The sequence below is a fragment of the Astatotilapia calliptera genome, chromosome 4 (genome assembly GCF_900246225.1).
Source record: "Astatotilapia calliptera chromosome 4, fAstCal1.2, whole genome shotgun sequence".
Classification (NCBI taxonomy): Eukaryota; Metazoa; Chordata; class Actinopteri; order Cichliformes; family Cichlidae; genus Astatotilapia; species Astatotilapia calliptera.
The window spans coordinates 20161888-20186089 of NC_039305.1; the positions used below are offsets into that span (position 1 = coordinate 20161888).

The following is a 24202-nucleotide window of genomic DNA, read 5'->3' on the forward strand; positions in this document are numbered from 1 at the left end:
TTCTGGGTCTATCTATAGAAGGGCTCTCTCTGTCTTCTGTACAGATGCTTTTGTTAAGTAAACTTTTACATTTGGCGAGGCGATGTGTACTGTTTCAATGGATTCAGAGACGGCCTCCTACTGTTACACAGTGGTACAGAGAACTGCTCAGGGTGCTGCCGATGGAGCGCCTCAGTGCCATCATAAAGGGCAATTGTAATGCATTCTGTAGCATATGGCAGCCTCTGCTTGATCACCTACCTCATGACCTTACTGTGCTATTACATAAAGGGGACTCGCAGTTTGTTTTTAAACACACTGATTAATGTCTGTGTTTTCCCCCCCCCTTTTTTTTTTTTTTTTTTTTTTTTTTTTTTTAATTTATTGTTTCCCTTGACTTCGAATGTGAAACGCTTTACATATTTTGTCCCAGGCGTGTGTACTGGTAACTCATATACCTGCATTTGCTTTGTTTTTTTTTTTTTTTTTTTTTTTTTTTGTGTGCTTGGCTGTGCTGACTTGTTGCTGTTCGTGTTGTTCTGACAAAATCAATAAATCATCGTTTCAAAAAAAAAAAATAATAATAATGAAAAAAAGATTACTGAAAATTTTTAAATAAAGTTTACTCAGAGAAATTATAGATAAAAGAACCATTGGGTTTTCAGTTAATACAAATATTCAAAACGTTTGATTTTATTTTAAATCCAACTCTTTCTTTTTCAAAGTTCACTCTAAAAATGTGACTTTTGCTTTCAGTTTACATATTTTCGATTTCAAATTTTTCTTTCAACTACACAAACATTATGACCCTGATTTAACTCCATAATTATAATAATTGAAACAATCTTTGAAAAAATGACTTACCAAGCATGGCAAACAACTCAAATATGTAGAGCAAAATGTTCTGAAACGGCTTCACTTCAGCTTCGATTGGAGCCGTGCTGGGGGCGGAGTCTGTGAATTTACTCTATTAGTGTCATAGCCCCTGTAGGAGTTCAGAGTGAAGAGGTCAAGAGTTAATGTTTCCATTGTAACACCTCCAGATTTGACAGAGAAACACTCATTTTTAACACTCGATTTTAACTACTATCATTTTACACCTCAGAGTTACATTAAAAGAATGTGACTCTGCTTAGAGTAAAATTAACTCTACTTTTGCAAGAAGACTATTAACACCAAAACATTTAACACTTTTGAATTTGCTGTGTACATTTCCATGACCTCTTCTAACTTTCTGTCTGCAGCATTGGCTTTGTCTTCCAGTTCTTTAGTGTTTTCCTCGTAAAATTGCTGCATCTTATTTTTTTCCTCTTTGTGGCGTTTCAATAATAATTCAATAACTTGGCTGTTGTGAAATTCCTGACGTACCACCTTTTCTTTTGCTGTTTCCAGCAGGACTTCGACTTCGTCCTCATCATCTGTGATTAGGTATTGAAACAGCTGTTTACTCCCCAGATGTTTGTCCTCAAAGAAATTCCATTTTGATTTATGTGAATGTATTGTGCAGGTACTTTCTCTGCTTCGCCCTCATTGCTTGCTTTATCTGAGAACATAATCTGCCTTCTTTTAGCTTGGGGTAGGTCTCAGTTTATGTTTTAAATTAAAAAGCTTGAAGACAAAGTGAACTCTGGACAAGCGTGGGGCCTACCTGAAGCCCAGGTGGGCTTGTTGATAATCACATTTTCACACTCATCTCGGGGCACATCCGTGGTGTTCTGGTGCCAGCCTGTCCCCTCTGTTTTTGTGGGGGTTTTCCCCACATACGAAAATGGCCGCTTCTGCCTGGAGGGAGTTTTTTATTTTTGCTTTGCAGCTGCACAGGATCTGTTTTAAACACTTCTATTTTAGGCAATTTTATAATATTTTAGACGACAGCACATAAAACACTTTGTGCTTGGACTGAAAACTGACTCACAAACAGGTTAGAGGCTCCACCCATAGAAGACCTGCAGGGAAAGATTTAATTAAAGATGCATCAACAACTAGAACAAAAAAAGAATCCTATTAGACATGATTTTAAAAAAAAAAAACAGTTATAGTCCCTGTTTACAACACCACACAGGTTGGAAACTAATTCTTGCAAAAATAATGCTTTCTACACAATTGCCCCAAGGGATCAATAAACTATTCTGATTCTGAAAGTCCAGATCACAATCCACACAACGGTGTATTCTTGGTATCCTTGGGAAATGTGTTCGATAGGTCTCAAATGTGGCCGGAACTCACAACTACATCAGAAGTCACATGAGATGATAAACCGTACCTTGATTTGATTTATAAATCAGAGTTTTATGGTCAGACGAAGCAAAGATTGACCTGTTTGGCCACAATGACAAGAGGTAAGTTCAGGGCAGTAATGTTGAGTCTTTAAAACTTAGTAACAGTGTTAACCAGGGTGGTAGCATCAATAGCTACAAAAAGCATCTGGTTGAAGTGCAACTTACTAAAGGACATTTAACCAAATATTACTGGGGGTGTATGTATATATTTGGGCCTATATATACTTTTGACCCTGTGTGGATTAGAGAAAATCCAAAATAAAGAAGTCTTTTTTTAAAAGTCATTAAAGATGTACGCTGTATAATCATCCCTTGAAAAAAACGTTACATTAAAATCGTTTATAATTATATTTATAAAGCACAAATTTTAACTTGCAACAGCCTTAGAGGTACATACGTTTGACCTCGTGTAACCTTGGATTAGAGAAAGTTCAAAACCAGTTCAAACTTGTTTACCTAATTTTTGTTAATTTTAAAGAAATTAAAAATGTGTGCTGTACAATCATTTCACCCAGGACAATTCAAAGAGATCATGAAATTAAAGTCCATAGTGAGTCCCTGTAAACTTCTGACCTCAGCTGTATTTATTCACAGTCAGGATGCATGACTCTGAGTCAACTTCCTGTGTTTGCACTCCACACTGTATATAAATGCCACTTGTTTTGCACATATTCAACTCTGTATATTTTATATATTTTATTATTATTATTATTATTATTTTATTTTATTTTTTTACTATTTAATTTGTAAAAATGTGTATACACACACACACACATACACACACACACACACACGTAGGAAAATATTTAGTATACACATCCAGAAATGCATACACTATTATATATTGTACATATATTTATTAGTTTCAGGTTGGCCATTCTTGTATTTTGCTCGTTTGTGTTGTTGTGTTTGCACATCTCTGTTGCTTGTGGGGCTCGCACACAAGAATTTCACTCGCATGTGCTGTGCCAGTGTGCCTGCACATGTGATGTGACAATAAAAAGTGATTTGATTTGATTTGATTGTAATGCAATTTCCATTCTGAACTTCTGAAGAATATGACCCTGACAAATACCCTACATTTTGTAATAAATAATAAAAATAAAGTAAACTAAAACTAAGAATTTTTAAATAATTAAAAAGAAAAACTGAAATGAGATGTAGAGCACACTTCTAATGGATCATGTAGCAATGAAGAAGATAGCAGCTGATTAAATAGGCACTAGTGGTTTAAAAAGACCTCTAAATATAAATGTAAAGCATTAATATAGCAAATTATCAAATTATGAGCTTTACGAGAAATAATAGCTTATTTCCTTATTTGTTAATCATTTGAAAGAGCGCATTTTGTTAAGTGCACACTCCAGATCAGACGGTGGCGCTAAAGCGACCAAAAGCTGTTTTTCTAACCGTCAATAAAGACAAAACAGAAGGAAGAAGATCAGCTAAAAGAAGAGGAGACACATTGACACATTACTGCTGCTCTGCTCAGCAGCTCGGCTCAGGTGAGACCTGTAAAAAACAGAACTACAAACCAACACTTGGTAGTATTTGCTAGAGATGCTAGCTGTTGTTAGCTTTAGCCTCAGTAGCCGTTATTTTGACACTGCCTGCGCAGAACAAGCTAGTGCTAAACCCAGTGGGTGCATGTGCAAGGTGTTCACCTGGCATACTGAACTGTACTTTTTAACCATGCGAATATTAATGTGCTAAGTGATACATGTATTTAGTTAACATTTGCTTAATAAGATTGTCCGAAGTCTGGTGATATCAAGTTATTGGTTGTTGCTAGCAGGTGGGGCTTAAGTGGTTAAGAAGATAAAGGAAGATCCATAACTCCTACTGTTCTTATTACAATGAATTACCATTTAATTTCCCCCCTTTTTGGCTGTATGTGTGTTTATTATTGTCATGTTGGTAGTTGCATTCAGATGGACTTTAAAGGTACAGTAAGTAATTTCTTATAAGGTATTTACTGTTAATTTTTTTACGTGCAGGTAGCTGGTGATTGCCAAGTAATGGAGCGTGTGATGGGAGGAGGAATGCTACCGGTGGTTTTAACCGGGTTGGGAGTCGTATTGTTGTACCGGATACTTGTACGTCTCAGAAAAGGGGCTTCAGTCCAAGGTGCTGTAGTGGTCATAACTGGGGCCAGCTCTGGACTCGGGAAAGGTCAGCCTCCATTCATTCATTTCAGCTTACATGTGCAAACTCTCTAAACCATACTGCTTTAGTGCTAGTAGGCTTTTATTTAGATAATGTGCAATCTCATTCTTCAGTGTTGTTGTGCAGATGCCAGCATGTAGTTGTAGTTCTTTATCAGATTTGGACATTGTACTGCCCGTTGGTTGTTTCGGACCAGTCTGCGTGCGATCAATGGGAAATTAGGATTTAAACATATATACGTATACATGAATCATTTTGTCCCATTTCAGACACCAAACACTCTTTGATAAATTCCTGGTCAGAGAGTGGATTCCTGATTTTTGTAGGAAACCACATTACAAATTTGTCACTTCTATTTTGAACATGAATGCTATTTTTTTACTTTACAAACACATGTTTGTGAGCGAATGCATCTCCTCTGTAAGTGTGCCTGATCTTTTGTTTCTGAGAGTTTCTAGCCCCGAAAGATGTCAGCTGACCTTTAAAAACAGGAAAGATTGATACGGAGTGTAGAGTTTTTAACAGGACGTAGACTTCTAAATATTTAATTACTGAAGTCAGAGGTAAAGCCATGTGTTTAGTTTGTGGAGAGCAGATTGCTCTGTTTATGGATTACAGATTGAATCCCCTTTGTGAGACTAAACAGAGAGAGAAAAGAGCTGGACTGTTGCTAGCAAATCTGCGAAAAGCAACAGGACTTTTCACTAAGCCTCACACATCCAGGGATGGAGCAGGCAAGACCAGCTTTGTGATTTCAAACAAGCCATCTTCTGAGGAGTTTATCAAAGAGTGCTTGGTGGCTGTGGATGACAGTTGTGATGACCCAGCCCTGTTAATGAATTTTTTACATGGGACAACGAAAAGAGTTTAGCAGCCACAGGCTCAGTAAAAGGGACTACCAAAGTTTGTTTGTTTGTAAACAACTTACACCTGTCAAAATCTGACAGGGAAAAATGTGGGACTTTTAAAGCAGATGCAAGATAAAGTGACTGAAATGAAGCCAGAAGTAAAATTGCTTTTTTTTTTCCGCTGAATCGTACAGCAGAAGGTGTTGTGCAAGTCAGTGAACCATGCTGTTGGTGTTGTAACTAAAACCGTTAACTTCAGTTTGTTGCACTGTTGATTCACTGGATGCACTTGTAGAAACTCAAGACGGACTAGATTCCTGTAGCTGAGCAAGAAAAAATAATTAAAAATAGCAATAGCACTTATTTTAAAATAAAGTTAAGTCTTTTAAATTTTGCAAAAATATGGACATTTTGTGCACAATTGTTTTGGGGAATGTTTATTATATCATGATAAAAATGTTAGCAGTTTTCTTCTATGCTTATTTCAGTTTTATAAAGTGCTCCTGGTAAGAATTAAAGAGATACTGAGCAGATTTGAGTTCAGCTTAGTGGTGTGGCTCTCTGCACCCACCCCTGTTTTATGCTCACTAATCTACAACGAGAATTCTGCATTGTAGAGTGTGCGCGGGTCTTCCACGCTGCAGGTGCACGGCTTGTGCTGTGTGGACGTGACGCAGCTCGCCTGCAGCAGGTGGTCCAAGAACTAACAGCGAGTTCAGCAAACACACAGAAACTGGTATGTATATACACACAAAGGAGTAACACAATAAAGTCTGGTCTGTCTGAACTATAGCTTAGCCTCTAAGGATCCATATGTAAAGAGTCGTTTTGTTTCGCTTTGGTTATCCACCAGATTCACACTCCCTGTACTGTTGTCTTCGACCTGGCTAAAACGGACACGGTGGAGAGAGCTGCAGAAGAGATCCTGAAATGTTACGGACAAGTGGACATCCTCATTAATAATGCTGGAATCAGTTACCGTGGCAATATACTAGAGACTCACATTTCAGTTCAGCGGGATGTTATGGAGACAAATTACTTCGGGCCCGTTGCTCTTACACAAGGTTTGTTTAATCTTGTTGGTTTCAGCGTACGGGATGTTTTCATTTATTTTGGCTTGTGGTTGAAAGAGCCGAGCTAAATGTGAAGTTAATAAGTCATTTATGTAGAGATTTGGGTGAAGATTATCATGAATATGAGTCAGCCCTCTCTCTTTCATTTCTTTCCTCTCTCCACAGCTCTCCTGCCTTCCATGGTTCGCCGGCGCAGCGGCCATATTGTAGTGATTAGCAGCGTCCAGGGGAAGATAGCCATTCCTTACCGGTCAGCCTGTAAGTCGTCTTTGATTAATGCAAACAAACACAACATGAGTTTGCCAGCAGGAGGAGGGTAACTAAAGCAAGCCTCTGATTTGTCTCATGCTGGTCAGATGCTGCGTCCAAGCACGCCACCCAGGCCTACTTCGACTGCTTGCGGGCAGAGATGGAGCGCTACGGGATCCCAGTGACTGTGATCAGCCCCGGGTACATCCGAACCAACCTGTCGATCAACGCTGTCACAGGAGATGGATCCAAGTATGGAGGTGAGGCAGTGAGAGGATGGAACAAAAGAGTAACAGTAGCAAAAGCAGCATTTTTAAGAGTCAGCTGGTAACAGGTGATAAATCTCAGAGTTATTAAGGTGGTGTTGGAATGTGTGTGGATCTTTGATGCCAGCTGGGATTTTGTGTTTTCTTACTGATTTTTTTTTTTGACTACGTAAGGAAAAGACTACAAGCCAAATGGATTTTTATAACTAAATAATAAAAGTAAGAAGCAACATAACCAGAGTAATTTATAAGTTATTGTAGGGTCTTTCTTACCTTACATTAAAAAGCACCTTGAGGCAACTGCTGTTGTGATTTGGTACTATATAAATAAAAGTAATTTGAATTAATTGAAGTAATCTGTACTCTCTTGTATCAATGATGCAACATGTCTCTTGTCTTTGCAACTACTGCTCAGTATTGGACAGAACTACAGCTACGGGCTGGGACCCCAGGGACGTGGCGTGGGAAGTCCTAAAGGCTGTTCGTCAGCAAAGTAAAGACGTGGTTTTGGCCGGCCCTCTGCCCACTGCTGCAGTATACCTCCGCACACTCTGGCCTGCACTTTTCTTCAAGCTCATGTCCTCGCGCGCTCGAAAGGAGCAAAAACCTAAGGATAAGTGATGTTCGAGCTGGTGAGGTCTAGGACCTGAAATAAGCAAGACTTTGGAGGAAATGAGGAGATCTGTTTTATAACATCTGGGACAGAGCTGGAGTGGGTTTTTGTACTATTCATTGTTTAATGTCTAATTTACATGTTGATATTGTCTGTCATGTCTGAGAAACTTTTACCCTTCCCACCCAAAAACAACAAAAATTGTTGGCAAAAGCCTGCAGTATCACATTTTGCAGGCTGGTGAGAAGAGATGGTTTAATTTGAACTCCATAATTTGGGACTCCTGATGCAAACAGAACAGCTTAAATAAACCAAACTGTGGTAAAGGAATCATGTCTGATGTTTTGGCAGAATGTCTACCCACAACTGTGTCACTTACTCTCCTTTAAAATATCTACTGTGGTTACAAAGTCAACGTTTGCCAACAGTTTCTCATTGAAAAATGGTGCAGCACCCGACCTGTTTCTGGGTCATATTTTCCATGCAGTATGCAGAGCACATCACTGAAAATGAGTCACTTCAGCACACGTACGTGCAGTCGAGTTTTTGTTTCTGGCTAATATTCTTTGTCACTTTAAAGTGTCGTCTGGATTGGAGCATGATTGTACTTTTATTGGGAGCAGCGAGGAATTCAGTGTGGAGTCTGTGCGGATAAACCACTCATCCATCTCTGGAGAAGCTGACAAACCTGTCAGAAACAAGCCCAAGGCCAAAGACCGAACTTTGTACAAGCTTGCATATGAACTGCTGTGTATCCCCCAAACACAGTGAATACAAGAAAACAGGCAGGTTTTTATAACTATCTTTATGCACAGAATAAAACACCTTTTACAAACTGAAAACAGTATTTTTTTTTCCTCCTTTCTTGGATGTCACCTTAAATTAAAACAGAAAAAACACTTGTCTCAGAAATATTAACAATAAATAGTCCAAATATTGATTTACATTATGTTACAAAAGCGCAGTGAATACTGGAATTTCCATTTGTACAAATACATCCTTCAATAGGATTCCTTATTAAGAATCATCTAGTGTGACAAGATCAAGCGTTTCCAAATGTTCACAAACTAACACCACAGGAGCGCTTACATTTGTTAGATCGTCTTACAATCTCGTTTGTGGAATGACAAAGAGGTCTAACAGTTTACACCAAACGGGTTCACACAGCTGCATAGAGATGATGCTGGTTGATCAAATTAAATGTGAAGGCAATGAGTCTGTACTGCATGAAAAATTCAGAGAAACGATGTCTGCTTCTGTAACATGCAAGAGCCACTCTTTAGTCATAGTGTTTTGTTAGCATCCACTAGTCAGAGGAAAGTAATTTGGGGGCATATAATAAAAAACAAAAATTAAAATAAATGGAGTCAACTATGGCTTTAGTGTTTCATTAAATTAACTGCTCGCTCTTATGGAGTGTATTTCTACTGGGAACTCAATAGTAGCCAGGACATTCATAATTCTAGTTTGTCAAACAAAATGAATGTGTGGCTGCAGCCAGCTCATTTGTTTGAACTAATTAGGACGGCAAGAAAGCAACAGAACTAAGGAAGGTAAATGAGCAACATTGTTAGATTTCCTTGTAATCGATGGCGTCGGCAAGAGAGCGCCCACCTGTTGTGTCAGCGTTACTGAAAACGACAGCAAAAGTAAACAAAGACACGCCCTCCTTGCTGTTGATCTGGCAGCTTCAGGTCTGGATAGGTCACCTTTTAAAACAGCGCAAGCCTGAATGTATGTTAACAGACAGGCACGCATCAGAGTGCTGCCGCTCACGCGCATCTTTTTGAGTTGTTCATCTCCCTTCATTAAAACCTTCCTGTGCAATTCACGCTCACATCTACAATACAGGAGGGAAATTCTCCCTATTGCAGCTTGCGAATGAGGAGCTGGGAAAGCGCCGAGTCAAAGGAAACGTTTTAATGTGAACGTTCCTCAAGGCTTTCATTCAGACGCAACAACCATGAAGAACAGTACATTACGCACATTATGCTGTTTGTGGCTATAAGCACTGTCAGCACAGACTCTTTAAAACATTCTGATTCAGTCTCCAAATACCACACGTGTGAAGAGGGCTTAAATATCTAAAAAGGTATTCCTGTTTATGCAACAAAATCCAATATTTGAACTTGCATCTCTGCACACAAAACTAATGAGAAATGAATGCAACAATAAAATAATTCCAATAACATTTTCAGCATCTGTGGAGCTACCCAAGTGGAGTCAACCAACAAGCTGCCATTTTTTATTTGTATTTGTTTGTTTTTTTTGTTTTGTTTTTTTTTGTTTGTTTTTTTTTTAAATGTGGGTTTGAGAAATGAAGAACCCGATTCCAAACACGTGTGACTACAACACAATCTGTAACACCTGAACTCATAAGAGATGAGGAACAAAAAGAAAAGAAAAAAGGAGGCCAACAGGAAAAATGAACTTCTACACATCACTTTGTTTTGTTCCACTTTTGCTACTGAACTATGCCAAGTATCTCTTTCTCACCGACATTACTTTTAATAAAAATCACAGTCCAGTGGCTGTTTGCCACCAGCTGATGATCTGAACTGCACATTTTGAGCGGTCAGCCTTACAGCCTTTAATACACACGCACACACAGATACATTCATGCACTCACACACCGAGAGCAGGAAGAGACATGAAAGATCGTTGCAGATATTTTGTTCGGATATGGCATAGTATTTTCCTGTACATGAGGTTGTATCTTTGTAAACTCATTTGTTTTATCTAAAGTGTTTGTATTTAAAGGGAATTGTTCCTTAGAGAACAGTTCAGTGAAACCAACGCAACTCGCTTTTGAACAATGGTCACGGTTGACCACTTATTATTGCACTTTTACAAACAGGCCATGGATGGCTTTGAGGGGGGATGGGGTTGGCCTTTCTCCCCAGTCTTCTTTCTCCAAACAGGGAGAAGACAGAGAGGAAACCTCTCCTCTCCTCACTTACAGTACCTCTTGTCACCAACAACATGATGCTCTAGGTGAGCAAAGTTCTGCCTTGGTCTCTTTTTAGGACCGGCCTGCTTATCGACAGGTGTGAGAACCAGACGTGGTAAAAGTTGGGGTAATTTGCAGCTGCTGGCTGCAAATCGGTTTTGAATTTCTAGCAGTAGTCACTGCTTCCAAGTGTGGGCCCAGAAGTTTGTGTCTCTCTCTCCTGGAACTGTGGAAATGCCTGGAACTGGCTGTAGATTAGAGGTACAGATGACCATGGCTTGGTGGAGTCTTCCTCAGGGAGGTGGAATGGAGGGCTCAGTTACGGCGAGCTCCTGAGCCAGATCATTGAAGCGAGCGATGTAGTCTATGCTGCTCTCACTCATCATACAAGCAAGCTGAGAATCCATCTGCAAGCAACACCAAAGAGCTTTCAGACTGACAACAAGGGCAAATCCAAGAAGGAGAAAAAAAAAACAAAAAACAAGATTTTTCCAGACATCCCTCGAACAGTTTCATGCTTTAGGTCAAGAGTGCAGGGGGGGGGGGGGGAGTTCATCACATCAATATCTGTCAATGAAATTAAATTATTTACTGAAAAAGCAGATGTGTTAGTCCAAACACAGGAGGCAACAGTCACTGGGCTCTATTCACCTCCCAGGCAGGTTTGGGCCCCATCCCAGGAAACAGGTTTAAGCTAACAAGTCTGCGTTTGTTAACCCTGAGATGAATCACTTAACACAATCTGAACTAAACCTGCTCACTGGCAGGTTTTCTTTAACAAACTTAGAGCTTCTCTCTGCCTCATCCCCTCCTGCCACACCTGAACCAGCTAACTGACACTCCCGATTCATTTCTTCATAAAGTCGCTATCAAAGCACGCAAGAGAGCGAGAGAGAGCACTAAAAATGGAAACGTGTTCACAGACTGAGATTCAGATATTAAATGCTGTCAGCATTTCAAAAGGTATGGTGTCTGAATCTCAGGGTGTGACTCAACAAGTTTTTCATTAAAAATCACCTAAAATTTGGTGGATCAGCCCAGAAGCTGATCTATCCAAAAGGTACCATGTGGTCCCTAACACAACCGGCTCTGGGTCAGAGTCCACTTGCACAGCAGGACAGATCCAAAAGGGGATAAGAACCACATTTTCAGAGTGGATATAAATGCAGGTTATTTTTAAAATGGGAAGTGATGTTTTTACATTTACATTTTAGAGACTAATTAATAACATATAACATGTTGGTTGCTGAGATTCAGAGGATTGTGTTGTGTTTGTGGCAAGTGTTGCTTCTCAGTCACAACTTTCTTTCATTTAATCAACAAGCATTTACTTACCTCTGCCACATCAGGAAGGCCACGGGATTGAAAGGAATCATGAGAATTGCAGTCCAGGAGGCTAGGACCGAGTAGAGCTGTGCCACTGGAGGGGCCAGTGGGGGTTAGGGTGGTCCGTCTGCCCTTATCAGGAGAGACCATGCTGGCTGCAAGGAAAATAAGAGCAAAAGACTGAGTAAATGGCCTTTCATCATACAGCTATGTTAGTAATATTGGGGATTTTACAAACAAATCTTTGTAAATGTTGACTGCACGTGCTGCTGTATGCAGCATTTTTAGTGGGAAGTAATGATAAAAATACATCCACTTAATATTCTGTTCTTCTTGGCCTAAAATGTAACTTCTGACACACTCTTGAGAAAGGAAGCAAAAAAACTCTTACAAAGGAGGCATCCCAGTGTGGAGTCAGACGAGTCGCTGGGGTACCACTGAGGGTCGTGGCTGGGTGAAGGGATCCAGCCTCTGGATGGGCTGAGCGAGGGAGACGAGGCCAGCAGTTTGGAGCCGTCGCTGTTGCCCAGCTTGGCTGGAGAGAGAGCAGCCTCCTCACCTGCAGTGCAGCAGGCAAACAGAAATGAGATATCAGCGATTAAACTCAGCAGGCTCAGATGTTTAGCTGCTTGGATGTCAACGTGCACTCTTTTCCACAACCTGCAGAGGAATTAATGCTGTGGAGCCACAAAGCTGACCTCAGTGGTAATTACAAAACCTTTCTAACCTACTCTCACTTTCCATTTCACTAAACAAACATCATCAAGCTTTATTTAGCAGTTTCTTGTCAATATGGCTCGGGTAAGACGTCTGCACGTGCACGCACCGTAATGTGTGGAGTTGATGGCAAGCTCGATGATGGAGTCGCTGATCTGCGTTTGAGGTTCTCCGGGGGTTAGAGCCTCTTCAGGAGGGCCTGGGAGTGAGATATCAAGGAGCGAGGCAACGCTTGGGGGAGAGAGGAGTGAGTCTCCCCCGCCGGTGACTCCAGGAGACGGAGGTGGTACGCCATTCTATGGAAAGAGCGATTTAACTTAGCACATCACATTTTTTTAAACCATTTATTCAAGCATAGCTGACAATTTTCTTTACCAAATGGTGATCAGCTACGACTGGAAAACAAATGAGGTTACGCAGACTCACTGCCTTTAACTAAGCCAAGTGTTCCCTCACAAAGGTCCACTGTGAGCAAGGAAACGCTCTGATGGCGATACAAACAGCTTTATTTATCCCATCAGGGCAAACTGTTTGGAGCAGCTTGTTTTTAAACCGTAACAGACAAATAAACAGGTGATCATGAATATGACAACTGTATGCAAGAATAATGTCTACAAAGAAAATCTATAAAAATTACTAAATCATTTGTGAAGTCTTGTACGACAGATGCACAGTAAAAAGAAAAACATTATGCAAAACCTGGCCTACACCGCACAGATAAACAGAAAATCATTAGAGTGAGCAATAACTTTCATTAAAGTAAGATAAATCAAAAACTGACCGTTTTAAATGTAACACCAAGATGGTAATGGGCAATAGCATTTATTCTAATGCCACATGCAAGGAGGAGACATCAAATGAAGGAGGCTTCTAGCGTGTGTGTGTGTGTGTGTGTGTGTGTGTGTGTGTGTGTGTGTGTGTGTGTGTGTGTGTGTGTGTGTGTGTGTCTGTCTCTGACCTCTGGAACATTTTGCTGGTGGAGTTGAGAGTCTGGCTCAGCATCAGCAATGGGAGTGGTGGCGAGAAGAGCGCTGTTATCCACAGTGGAAGAATCCACCTCCCGACAGGGACTGCCTGGGATGATGCCTGCAGACTTAGCTGCCAGGTCAATGGCACCTGAAAGTATTAACAGTTCAGGCAAACGAGAGATTTGTCATATCACTCCTGATAAGCATCAACAGCAACAGCATGTGAAGAGCAGAGCAGGAAGAAAAAAAAAAAAAAAAAAGGATGGTCCAAGGTCTTCTGGAAAAATGTTTTTGCTTCTGTCGTCTGCACAGAAATACTGTCTGTCACTGACCTTCTCAGAGTTCTAGATTTTGACACAGGAATCTTACACAAATACAACTTGGACCTTAAATATGTTTTTAAGCAATTTTATAAAATATGTCTGTGAAGGTTCTCAGTCATCCAGGTCATCGTAGTCAAAGGAGCTTGCAAAGAAAAGCGTCTGGACTTCTTTAAGTTACTTGAAGACGTTTCACCTCTCATCCGAGAAGCTTCTTCAGTTCTAAGGTCAAATGGTGGGGAGTCCCAGATTTAAACCTAGTGGGAGTATCCCCCCACAGAGGGACAAAAGGACCCCTGATGATCCTCTAATCGCCTGAGCCAAGGTGTGAAACTGGGTGCTTATAAAAGCAAAGTTGTTGACCCCATAAAAACAACAATATGTAATTTTTTTGCAGTATATTTGGTGTAGAGTTTATCAATATTTCAATAAAACAGAAAAATGTAGTAGATAACAGAAGAAGTCCATACTAGAGAGCTGGCTGGCCCCCGCAGAGCTGGATGTTGCTGGGGTTGTTTTAGTTTGGACAGAGCGAGAGGAAGGAGCTAGTCGGGGATGGATCGGCCGGAAAGATCCAGTTCCTGAAGGAAGAAACAGGAAGTGAGAGAGCAGACAATTACCAGAGGGTCTTGCTGAGAAAGAGAAATCGTTTTTAGCTGTGATTTCATTAATGCATACTGTAAAACTACGCCCTAAACATTTCCAGCCTCAGCTGACGACATATTCTATCGTTCTGTCCTGCCATCTGAGGAGTACCTGTGGCAGAGGAGTTGGAGAGGATGGAGAAGGAGCAGACGTGTTGAGGAGTGTCTCCTGTAGTTCTGGGCAGCAGTGTTCGCTGTGAACGAGAAAGAAGTGGCCAAACAAAAACACACTTAGGAAAACCCGCCTTCCACCCAACCAAGCCCAGAACTGATGAATGGATAATGATCTTGCTCTCACCTGAACTACAAGTGGTTTGCGAAGTTGTCTGTTCCGAGGTTTTCGCTGTCTAGAAAGGAAAAGATCTGACTGCATCTGTGAGAAAAAGAAAAGAAAAAAGCACATATTAATGCTCGTTAATACATGAATTATGTCTCTGTACAGTTGGCATAAACAAAAAATGATGCATTATTCTGGCTTACACTGATCGAGTCGAGCTGCTGTCTGAAGGCTAGCTCTGCCTCTTTGTTAGGGGAGAACATTCGGTTGTGCCGTGAGCTGTTGGGTGGCAGCGTGGTGGGTACTGCGAACACGCTGCTTTCTGATTCGCCAACTGCAGTAGAACCCAGCAGAGAGCGGGGAAGGTTGCGCCCACCTGAACAGGATTGAAACAGATGTGGTGCCACATCAGGAAAGGCAGCTATTTGAAGACAACTTCTAAAGAGGAAGCATCGGTGCTGCATAATTACTTCTCGCTGTTTAATAACTACAGCACTGTAAGTACAGAAAAGACTTTATCACAAAAGCCAGCAGGAGAGAGACATAAATACCTCCAGCACTTGGCAGCTGTAACTTGGGCATGCGCAAAGACGCCTGCGGCCGCCCACAGCTGGGGCTACGGGCGCCTGCAACAGGACCCTTCGCCAGAGGTGTGAGGACCTGGTTTTGCTCCTCCTGATAGGTCTTGAGGGGTGATGTGGCTGTGGAGCACAGCTCTGGAGCCTGAAGGAAAAGGCACATGATATGCTCCTATCTCGAAATAGCACTTTCATTGAAAAAGACAAAAAAAAAAAAAAAAAACCTGTGGTGTTCATAGTACATAACCAGTAACATGTTTTTCATCAGCTGGCTTTGTACGGAATATAAACTCTTCACACTGCTGCATCTTAAAAATGTTTAATTTTAAGCCTTAATGCCACTGATAATTACACATTTTTCATCTTTTCAACTTGTAATTTAAACAACACACCAGGCCACAATCTTGGAAGACAGAAAAGGGAAAACTTACCAGAGGTTTGGGGTTGACTTCAGTGGAAACCAGCTTGAGTAAGCAGCGCAAAACTCGATTTGTCCTGTCGGGCTTTGGCTGCACTGAGGCTTGTCCCTCTTCTGAGTTGCTGGGTGGAGCTGTGACCGGCTGCCACTCGTACTCCAGCTGCAGCTTGCCTGGCTTCCCAAACATCAGGTACAGCTCGGCCAGGGTGACGTTCTCTGCGTCACGGGCGCTCCAGCCTTCCTCTCTGATTTGCTCAACGACCCGTTCTTTGGTCGCTGGTGGGGAAGCTTGCGACACGGCTTCGTCTGAGCCAGTCACTGGAGGTTTGACTGAAGGAGGCTGATTTGCCTCCGAGGAAGACGCGCTGGTGCTCTGCTCCTCTTTGTACTGCTCAGCGGAGCCATCGGCACCACTACATGACCTGTCCGTGCTTCTGGTCATGGCTAAACCACCACTGACCTCAACGCCAGTGCAGGCCTTTCCTGGATCAGAAGATCCCATCCCATCTCCCTCTTCTCTGACAGTCTGCTGAGAGGAAACTGGGACACAAGGGGACTGAAGTCTCTTCTCCTCTACCTTTGCAGAACTGTCTGCTGATGGATCAGGGTTGGGGGTTTCAGTTCGACGAGCATCACCCGTTATAGTCAGTGAAGCACCAGCAACAGCAGCGCTTCCCCGCCCAGATTTGCTGCCAGTTCGAGGTTGTGGAGCTGCATGGATGCCCAGGATCTGGGCAGCTGGCAACTCCTTGGCATTAGGCCGGCTCTTGCCACTCTCGATCCAATGGACAGTGCAGGAGGCTTTGGAGTGAACCACACGTGCCACCCCAGGCAGTGTAGTCAATGTGCAGCTCTCAGCTGGAAAAAGAAAAAGTTCTTCCTTCTGAGTTATGCTGGGAGAGGCTGTGCTGGTCTGGTTGCCTTCTAGAGCCTCTCTCTCCATGAGACTCTTAAGCTGAGTTTTCAACGTTAAGGACCAGTTTATATTCGACACAAGCTGGTATATGCCCCAGAAAGCAGCATGTTAGAGCAGTACATTTCTAATATGTACACTAGGAATGAAAAACACTCTGAAGAGTTTTGCATACATATTGCACTGTAATGTTTTTTTTTTTTTAAAAGGATACAATCCGCTGGTCATGATAAGCCCACTTCTGTTTCAGATACTCTATGAGGCTGGAAACTTTCCTGTGGAGCTCCACCACCATCCTGAGAAAACAGAAAAAACATTTGATGTCAACTTTGCAAAATACAACACTACCAGGTCGAATACGTCTGACATAAACTACTTCTACATTTTACACTTAGACTACTGTGGATCAAATTTAATAGAGTTTTCTAAAACCGAAATAATCCTGTGTGGGAAAAATCAAAACGCCAACTACGTGCTCCAAAAATAACTAAAATAAAACAGAAATTTTCATTAATGTATAGTTTTACTATATTTGTTTTGTCACGTTTGCAAACAAATGCATACTGACATTGCTGTAATTCAGCCATTTTCACAAAGTCTTTACCCTTCTTCAACCTACCCATGATAAATAACCCTTATTATCATAATAATTTAAAAAAACAAAAAACAAAAAAAAAAACCCTAACACTGAAACCAGTAAAAACGAAACTGAACCTCAAAAGAAGCAAACCCAGTCTGAACACTAACTGAAAACTGAACTGAGAACAAAAATTAAAAATGAAAGAAATAGAGTTTAAACTTTGAACAGCATCATGTCTGAGGGTGTTTACACTTTTCAAATTTCACGAGTTAGCTTAAAAAAAAACCATATACACACATATTTAATTTGCACAAAAAAAAAACAAAAAAAAAACCCCCAGAAATTTTATTACTTTCATTTCTCAAGAGCTGACCCAGAAAACGGTGGAAAACATGCAAACCATCAAACTGAAATAAGCAGTCTGAAGCCAAGAAGAGGTTCTTAAATTAGCTCAGGCTTTGTTGCATCACCATGGCTTGAACTAATAAAATAAATAAATAAAATAATAATAGAAAATGAATTAATGAAGGTATGACATCTCTCCGACTCTTGGATGTTATGCTTTTGAAAATATATTGTGGTTCTTATCCATGTCAGACCTGAGGCGAGGGTTGTGGGCAAGACTCTGAACTCGGGCCCAGGAATGGTTACTGCGTGGCTGGAGCTCCACTGCCACCTTCAAGGGCAGACGCACCGGCTTCTGGTCCTCTTCATCACTCACTCCTGCAGGACACAAAATTACAGATTCAGCCACTATAAGAAAAGCCCAAAACCTATAAACTCAACTATGCTCTCTCACTTAATCAACCACGACAAAATGAAAAGGCAGCCATCAATCTCAGTGGGATCCATTCACAGATTTACATACAACAATGACAAGAGACAGTCTTTTTCTACCCTTGATGAAAGCAAATATTTTCAGTAAGTGTGATGAGTGGGTGTTATTGAGCAGAGGGGTTGATGACAGCTGGTCAGAACAGTCATCTCCTTCATCCTCCTCACTTTGCACCCAAAGTTACCATGGAAACACCACCAGCCCACTTGATGCCATGGTTTTTGTAAAAAAGCCCCGCCCCCGTGAACCCCCCAGTCTCACCATCAGTGAGGTTTTCAGTGCTTGTTCTGTAACGCGTGTGCTGGGTTTCTGCAGGCTCATACTCACCATCTGGATCACAAAGTTTCTTCAACGCTCGGCACATTGGAGCTTTGATCCGCAGGTTCCTCCCCTTAGAGCGCACGGTGGTGGCCCTGGTGGAACAGAAGAATCTTTATTCATATATGTTGTAAGCTCTAAACCTTGCCGTGCCACAGAGAAAGCATCTGACTACATACTGTCAACTCAGCCCTCAGATTTGTTTTTCATACTAGCAAAGTGCTAATCTGTATCTTTCCAAATGTGATCTAGTGCATCAGTTTAAAGTATCACAATCCCAGATGTGTACGTAAACCCACTAGCCAAAGCTTCTGCCACAGACTTACCCTTGCTGGATGAGTTCGTTCAGCTTTGCCACATTCTTATCATCCATCACTGTCAAAGACAAAACACAAGACAGCTAGTTAAGACATGCTCCTCAGGGGCAACTGCCCCGAGCCACAGGGATCATCTGGAGTTTAATCACATCCCCTGTGTCCACAACCAGCAGAACAAACAGCAAAACACACGCAGTCTACATTGCATCCAAGCGCTTTCACAGCCCTCACTTACATCCTCCAACTTTTTTGCGAAGCTCGGCGTAGCAGATGAGGCCGTACAGTTCTTGGGAAGATTTCTTTAACACCCTGGAGTACACTGAGAAGGAAAGGAAGCACAAGTCACAACACTGGTGGAGGCCTGTGCGTGCTACATAAAGATAACATGAGAGTAACACTGGGTGCTTTTTGTAGGGGAAAAGAGCTCCAGCTTATCTGGTGAACTTCTTTAACATATGTTTTGCTTGCTAAAAAACAAAAATGTCAGTGTGAGTTCTGTTGTAGGAAAAAATAATAATATATGTGGCTGTTTAACAGCATCTCTTCTTTACTTCTCATTCACAGTGTCTGCAGTAAGTAGCATAACTGAAACAACTAAACACAAACCTAAAATAAACCAATTAAGATCAGCCTAAGACATCACCTTGTTGTATGAGTTGTACACATTTTTATGAGGCGTCATTCGATAAAGTCATTACAGTGTACAAACTTCATATTTGGGGATCAAAAATTCCAAGGTGAATTAAGAGAGAGAAAAAAAAAAGCAACTCACCGTTAGCGAAGTCGATGTGTTTGGAGATCTTGTGCCAAGTTCGGTAGTAAAAGTGGCGGACCTGTTCCTTGTTCTTCACCATATTTGCTGGCTTGCCTCTCTTCTTGTACTTCATTGCAATGTTGTTCTGGATGGCCTCAAAATCCTTCCCGTGCTGGGAACAAAGGAGGGCAGCCGTGAATCTACGACGTCAAAAGATCTACACATGGTAAACTTTTAACTTGGTAAAAGGTTGTTGCAAGCTTTACCTCATAAAGACCCTCAAAAAAGCTGTTTTTGTCCTCGGCGCTCCAGGATTCCCACTGCCGACGGGCTCTTTTCTGGTTACCAGCTTGTTCTTCCTTCTCTGTAGACCCTTGGCCCTTGGAGGTCTTGGATACTCCCCCCGTGGAGCTGACCACAGGCCCGGTCTGTCCCACCACACCCTGGGAAGAGGAGCCATTCTCTGCCCCTGTTTTAACACAGAAACATTCAGAGGAAAGGCACAACTTAAATATCAGCTCACCACCCTGGCTGTTTTTTATGTCATAACGAAAAAAGGTTGATCTGAGGTGTGTGATTTGCGAGATGTTAAAATACATGCACACAAAGCCACCCACTGCCATTACAGCGCACAGAACCTGCAGAGCTTCCCTCTCTGTGGTTAAGCTCTGGCAAGGAGACAGGAAAAGCAATCAGTCCCTATGGTCAGGTCTACATTACACAGTTCCAAAACCAACTCATGGTGGGCTCCACTGGCCAAGTTTTCTGGCCCAGCATTGTGCACAACACCAGGAGACATTAGCAGGAGCACCCAGAGAGTTGCTGTTGCAGTACTGTGCTACATTATAAAAAAAAAATAAAGAAAGAAAAAAAAGTGTTGTTTTTTTTGTTTTGTTTTTTAGCCCAAATGGGTGTTAATTTACAAACACAAGCATGTGACTGGCTCACAGACAATAACCTAGATGTGTCGCCTTCAAAATAGAAGTGCACCGATATAGCATCACATAAAAATAAGTGAGGCTTTCTTAGTCAGACAGTCAAACGTTTGTGCTCAATCTAAATATAGTTTCTGACACAATCAGAGCTTTTCTGTTTCAAACAACAAAAATCCACCAGTCATACCTGTCAAAGGATACACAAGTAAATAATATTGTTTCTGATCTGATCAATGGCTGCTGTTTTGTGGACAAAGCAAGTTTAAAAGGAAAAATGTACAAATTAAAATCACAGATGTATAATGTACTGAAATATTTTTCCAAATAAATTCCACTTTTCAATGAGGAACACACAGATTACTGGGTGGCATAGCCTCATTAACAAACTCAAAAACCACCACCACCTTACTAAGTCTCAGCCCCACCCAAAGCTGTCTGTGCCTCCAGAGGGACAGGTAGTGTGGAAACCCAGGAGGTAATGCCTCGTCTGCATAGATAAACTGACACCAACCAGCTCACACTTAGCAAATACAATACTATTAGTGATTGGTAGCCTACAGGGGAATCCTTCATTGTGTTTAAAAGTCATCCTGAAAGCCTTAAGTCATCTCTAGCTTTGATTCATTGTTTAGAAAGTTCCTGATATCAGTCACCCTCTGAGTTACTACAGAGGCTCATTCAGATTATTTGCAAAACCAAAACTGAATAATGGCAAATAAATTACAATCTCTGCTTTACTGGTATTTGTTGTAAAAGGGGGTGATAAAAAAAACAAAACAAAGGTAGCCTAGGCTAAATCTGTGGGTCAATGAAATGATTGGCTGAAAACTGCAACACCATTCTAGTCCAATTTCCTATATAGTCCCAAAAGAAAATAATAAGAAAAAAGACAAAAGAACTGTAAGCAACCCTGTTCAGTAATGTCCCTTTCCTGTCCTGATATCAGGTCCATTTTAAGCCTGTGATTTATTCCTCCTGCTGATAACAACACCGTGCCTTTATTGTTATTGCTGCCAGTTTCCAAGAAACTGCAAAAACAATCAAGTGACATCTTAATTAAAATCTAACTTCTGGCCTCTCCTGATTTTTGCTTCTTTTTTCCCCGCATAAGTGGTGTACAGGATGGTGTTGCAACATGGGCTGGAGCAGCCAAAAAATGTACCCAGAGTACAACCCAGCAAGTGGCCCACAGGGGATACACGGCAACACAACGGCATCACAGACAAGCACACTACAAGCACCGACAGAGAAAACTAAAACTGACAGCGCAGCCCCCAATCTCTCCTGATCCCACCTGTACACACTCTTTCCCGAGCTGGTCACTCACTTACCTTTCGATTTTGCCCCGCCATGTCCATTGATGGAGGAGCCGATTGAATCCTTCCGTATCCGTTTGCTCGGAGGTCGAACGCTTGATCGGAGAAAATGATGCTGGTCGGGGCCCGGAGGGCCGGGCTCAGCTGATATTTGGGGAAGCTGGGTCGAGCCTGGTCCGGTTCGGTTCGGAGCAGAAGCAGGAAGGACCGGGGCTGAACCGGAGCCGAGACCCGTGGTTGATGGATTAAGAATTTCCACTCCGTCCTCTCCCTTTGTACTGCGCTCCTCGCTCGCCTGCTCTCCGTTCTCCTCTTCGTCGCAACCGTCGGGCTTTCTGGACGGATTCCTCCTCCCATCGACACCGATCCCCTCCCTGGAGCCCGGTGTCATGCTGCCACAACACAATTACACAAAATTCGTCACATTAGGAGCAAAGCGATGTGCAAAATTAACTTCTAAAGACGACGTTCACTGTCTCTCAACATGGCCGCCGCTGTTTGTTTCAAATCCCCTCTTCAGTCCCGTCAAAACAACACCAAATATATGCATTTCATGCCTTGAGATAAATTAGATTTAACAACTGAAGCAGTTAGAAGACTGGCAGCGATGCTTTTCCGAGTAGCTTTCCGCTCTAATGGCCAATAATGACGATTTAATTTAAACTGAATTCAAAAGCGACCGCTTTTCAGTTTAGCGCCCTGCAGAAACGACAACGAAAACCCCCTCGGTGCCTTCGACCTCTAAATAAAGTGTTTATTTCAAACCTAATTTTACCCATTTTGGTGCTCCTCTGTAGTAGACGATGTCTTCTTTCTCTTCACCATGGGTCCGAGCGGTTAGACTGGCAATTAGTGGTCAAATTGAGCATAATAAAGCCGAGAGCGATCGCTCCGCTTTTATGCCCTCTCCTTGCTCCTGATTCGACTGAGCTGAACTCTCTGCGCAGTTCAACTGTCTCTTCTATCAGCAACAACATTACTCAATGCTTTCCATGCAACGAGACATAAATGACACAAAACCAGCCGCAAATACGAGATATTTAACTGCATTTTGATGGATAATAATTTACAAAAAGCCCGTGTCGGTTGAGCTCATTTGAATTGATATAAGCAGGTATAGTTTTATTAGGCTGTGAGTGGACTTCGCTTCACACTACGTCATCATAAGCAGAAATTGTGCCTGCAAAAGAAATCATTTTATGCTCAAACCTTTGCCATGATAATGTTATTAATTGCCAGCAATACTACAGCCCCTCATAAATACACACGATGGCACGTGAGGAAAATCAGGACGTGGCTTTAAGTACACGTTGAGTAGAAGGAGCTGAAGGAGTAGAAGGGGTGCTGCACTTGTGTTAAAATGTGTAAACACTGCAGAGTTTCTTATCCTATGTGCTCTACTGTTTTCCCACAACTTAATTTTATGCTTGCTGAATAATCAGGAGAGGGGATGTCCAGTGCTTAAGGACGACAAAAAAAAAAAAAAAAAAATCAGACCTGGGCAGCTTTAGTATGGGGAAACATCACGAATGTCTTCTTTTGCCACACAGCATTTAAATCTCTCAGTTCGTGTCAGCATACAGCTGATTATCAGGCAATTCTGGCACAAATTGAGACGAATTAATAATTTATGAAAGCCTTAGATAATTGATTCAGCTATTTAATGTTTCAATTGAGCTTAATAAGATCTTTAAACTTCAAGTGATGGACAGCTATAGCTGTACTTATTCTGTTTTATCATTTTCTTTCAGTGCAATCTGAGTTGACACCGCGGTTCTCTTTTTACTTCACTAAATGACATTACTCGCGTCCCACAGCAGTGTTACATTAAAAACTACTTAGCAGCTGTAATAGTCTCATCACGAGTATAATATTATATCGGAAGCTTCACGTGTATTTGGAAGTGCGGTGGTGTAATAATTTGAGGTGTTTACAAGCAGTTGCTAGTAAGTAGATGTAGCAAAATATATTAAATGTAGTCAAATATTTCTTCCGTGGATAGCCCGCTACTATGTCCAGCATGGCTGCTGTTGTTGGCTAGCTAACATTAACAGTATAACAAGTCAAACAAGATTTTACGTTATAAAACTGCTCCTAGCATAACGGCTATTTTGTACAGAGTCCAAAACAGGTTGTTGAATTGGTAAATATTACTGAGCTTACCTAAAGCAGAAGATTGCTGGTAGTATTCCCAAACGAGACACAATTTAGCATTGCTAGCTGACTGTAGACCTCCAGCTTGCTACCGATGACAGCTCCAGCTGCCCCGTTGTCAGCGCGCGCAGACACGCCCATTACTATACAAAAACAAAGACTGTGATTGGCTAAAAAAACACGAGGTCGGCGGTTAAAGTTTGATTGACAGAAACCTCCGCCAACTGTTAGTGGAAGAGTTAACAACGAAAGACCAATTGTCATTCTCTTCCTGTCACGCCTCGCCAAGTTTACCGACTAGTACACTAAACATTTTAAGCGACTCTGGGTGATATATAATCTAACCTTTTTTTTAGCTATTAATTTTTTTTGTTTGTTTTAACAATAGTTTATCACTGCAATTAACATT

At 41.6% G+C, this 24202-nt stretch overlaps 2 protein-coding genes across 3 annotated transcripts; one reads left to right on the forward strand and one right to left on the reverse strand.

The window, feature by feature from the left end:
- The first annotated feature begins 3596 nt into the window (after nt 1-3596).
- On the forward strand, nt 3597-7803 carry dhrs7b (dehydrogenase/reductase (SDR family) member 7B). Its single transcript, XM_026165402.1, has 7 exons — nt 3597-3763; nt 4256-4430; nt 5890-6008; nt 6126-6336; nt 6511-6603; nt 6702-6854; nt 7276-7803. Exons 2-7 carry the CDS (start codon nt 4277-4279, stop codon nt 7479-7481), a joined length of 936 nt encoding a protein of 311 aa, XP_026021187.1. The 5' UTR covers nt 3597-3763; nt 4256-4276; the 3' UTR covers nt 7482-7803.
- A 594-nt stretch (nt 7804-8397) lies between these two features.
- cramp1 (cramped chromatin regulator 1) lies at nt 8398-23934 on the reverse strand. Of its 2 annotated transcripts, none has more exons than XM_026165367.1 (20): nt 23803-23934; nt 21655-22031; nt 19655-19857; nt 19407-19560; nt 18870-18953; nt 18644-18692; nt 18327-18412; nt 17764-17887; nt 16799-16880; nt 15685-16626; nt 15227-15398; nt 14879-15051; nt 14697-14771; nt 14511-14592; nt 14225-14335; nt 13425-13582; nt 12576-12762; nt 12141-12308; nt 11759-11904; nt 8398-10830 (listed from the first exon to the last, which is right to left on the reverse strand). In XM_026165367.1, the coding sequence occupies exons 2-20, from the start codon at nt 22028-22030 to the stop codon at nt 10717-10719; spliced, it is 3486 nt and encodes a 1161-aa protein (XP_026021152.1). In that variant the 5' UTR covers nt 22031; nt 23803-23934; the 3' UTR covers nt 8398-10716. The 2 variants fall into 2 exon arrangements, with proteins under 2 accessions (XP_026021152.1, XP_026021151.1); XM_026165366.1 differs by lacking the exon at nt 23803-23934 and adding an exon at nt 22415-22617.
- Between the last annotated feature and the right edge of the window lie 268 nt (nt 23935-24202).

Excerpts from the sequence above, each read along its gene's own strand:
- dhrs7b (XM_026165402.1), top strand. The coding sequence starts at position 4,277 with ATGGAGCGTGTGATGGGAGGAGGAATGCTACCGGTGGTTTTAACCGGG. Across the intron at positions 4,431-5,889 it reads CAGCTCTGGACTCGGGAAAG|AGTGTGCGCGGGTCTTCCAC; the intron begins GTCAGCCTCCAT and ends TCTGCATTGTAG. Across the intron at positions 6,855-7,275 it reads AGATGGATCCAAGTATGGAG|TATTGGACAGAACTACAGCT; the intron begins GTGAGGCAGTGA and ends ACTACTGCTCAG.
- cramp1 (XM_026165366.1), bottom strand. The coding sequence starts at position 22,464 with ATGGTGAAGAGAAAGAAGACATCGTCTACTACAGAGGAGCACCAAAAT. Across the intron at positions 18,693-18,869 it reads TCGCAAAAAAGTTGGAGGAT|TGATGGATGATAAGAATGTG; the intron begins GTAAGTGAGGGC and ends TGTCTTTGACAG. Across the intron at positions 11,905-12,140 it reads CACACTGGGATGCCTCCTTT|CCAGCATGGTCTCTCCTGAT; the intron begins GTAAGAGTTTTT and ends TTTTCCTTGCAG.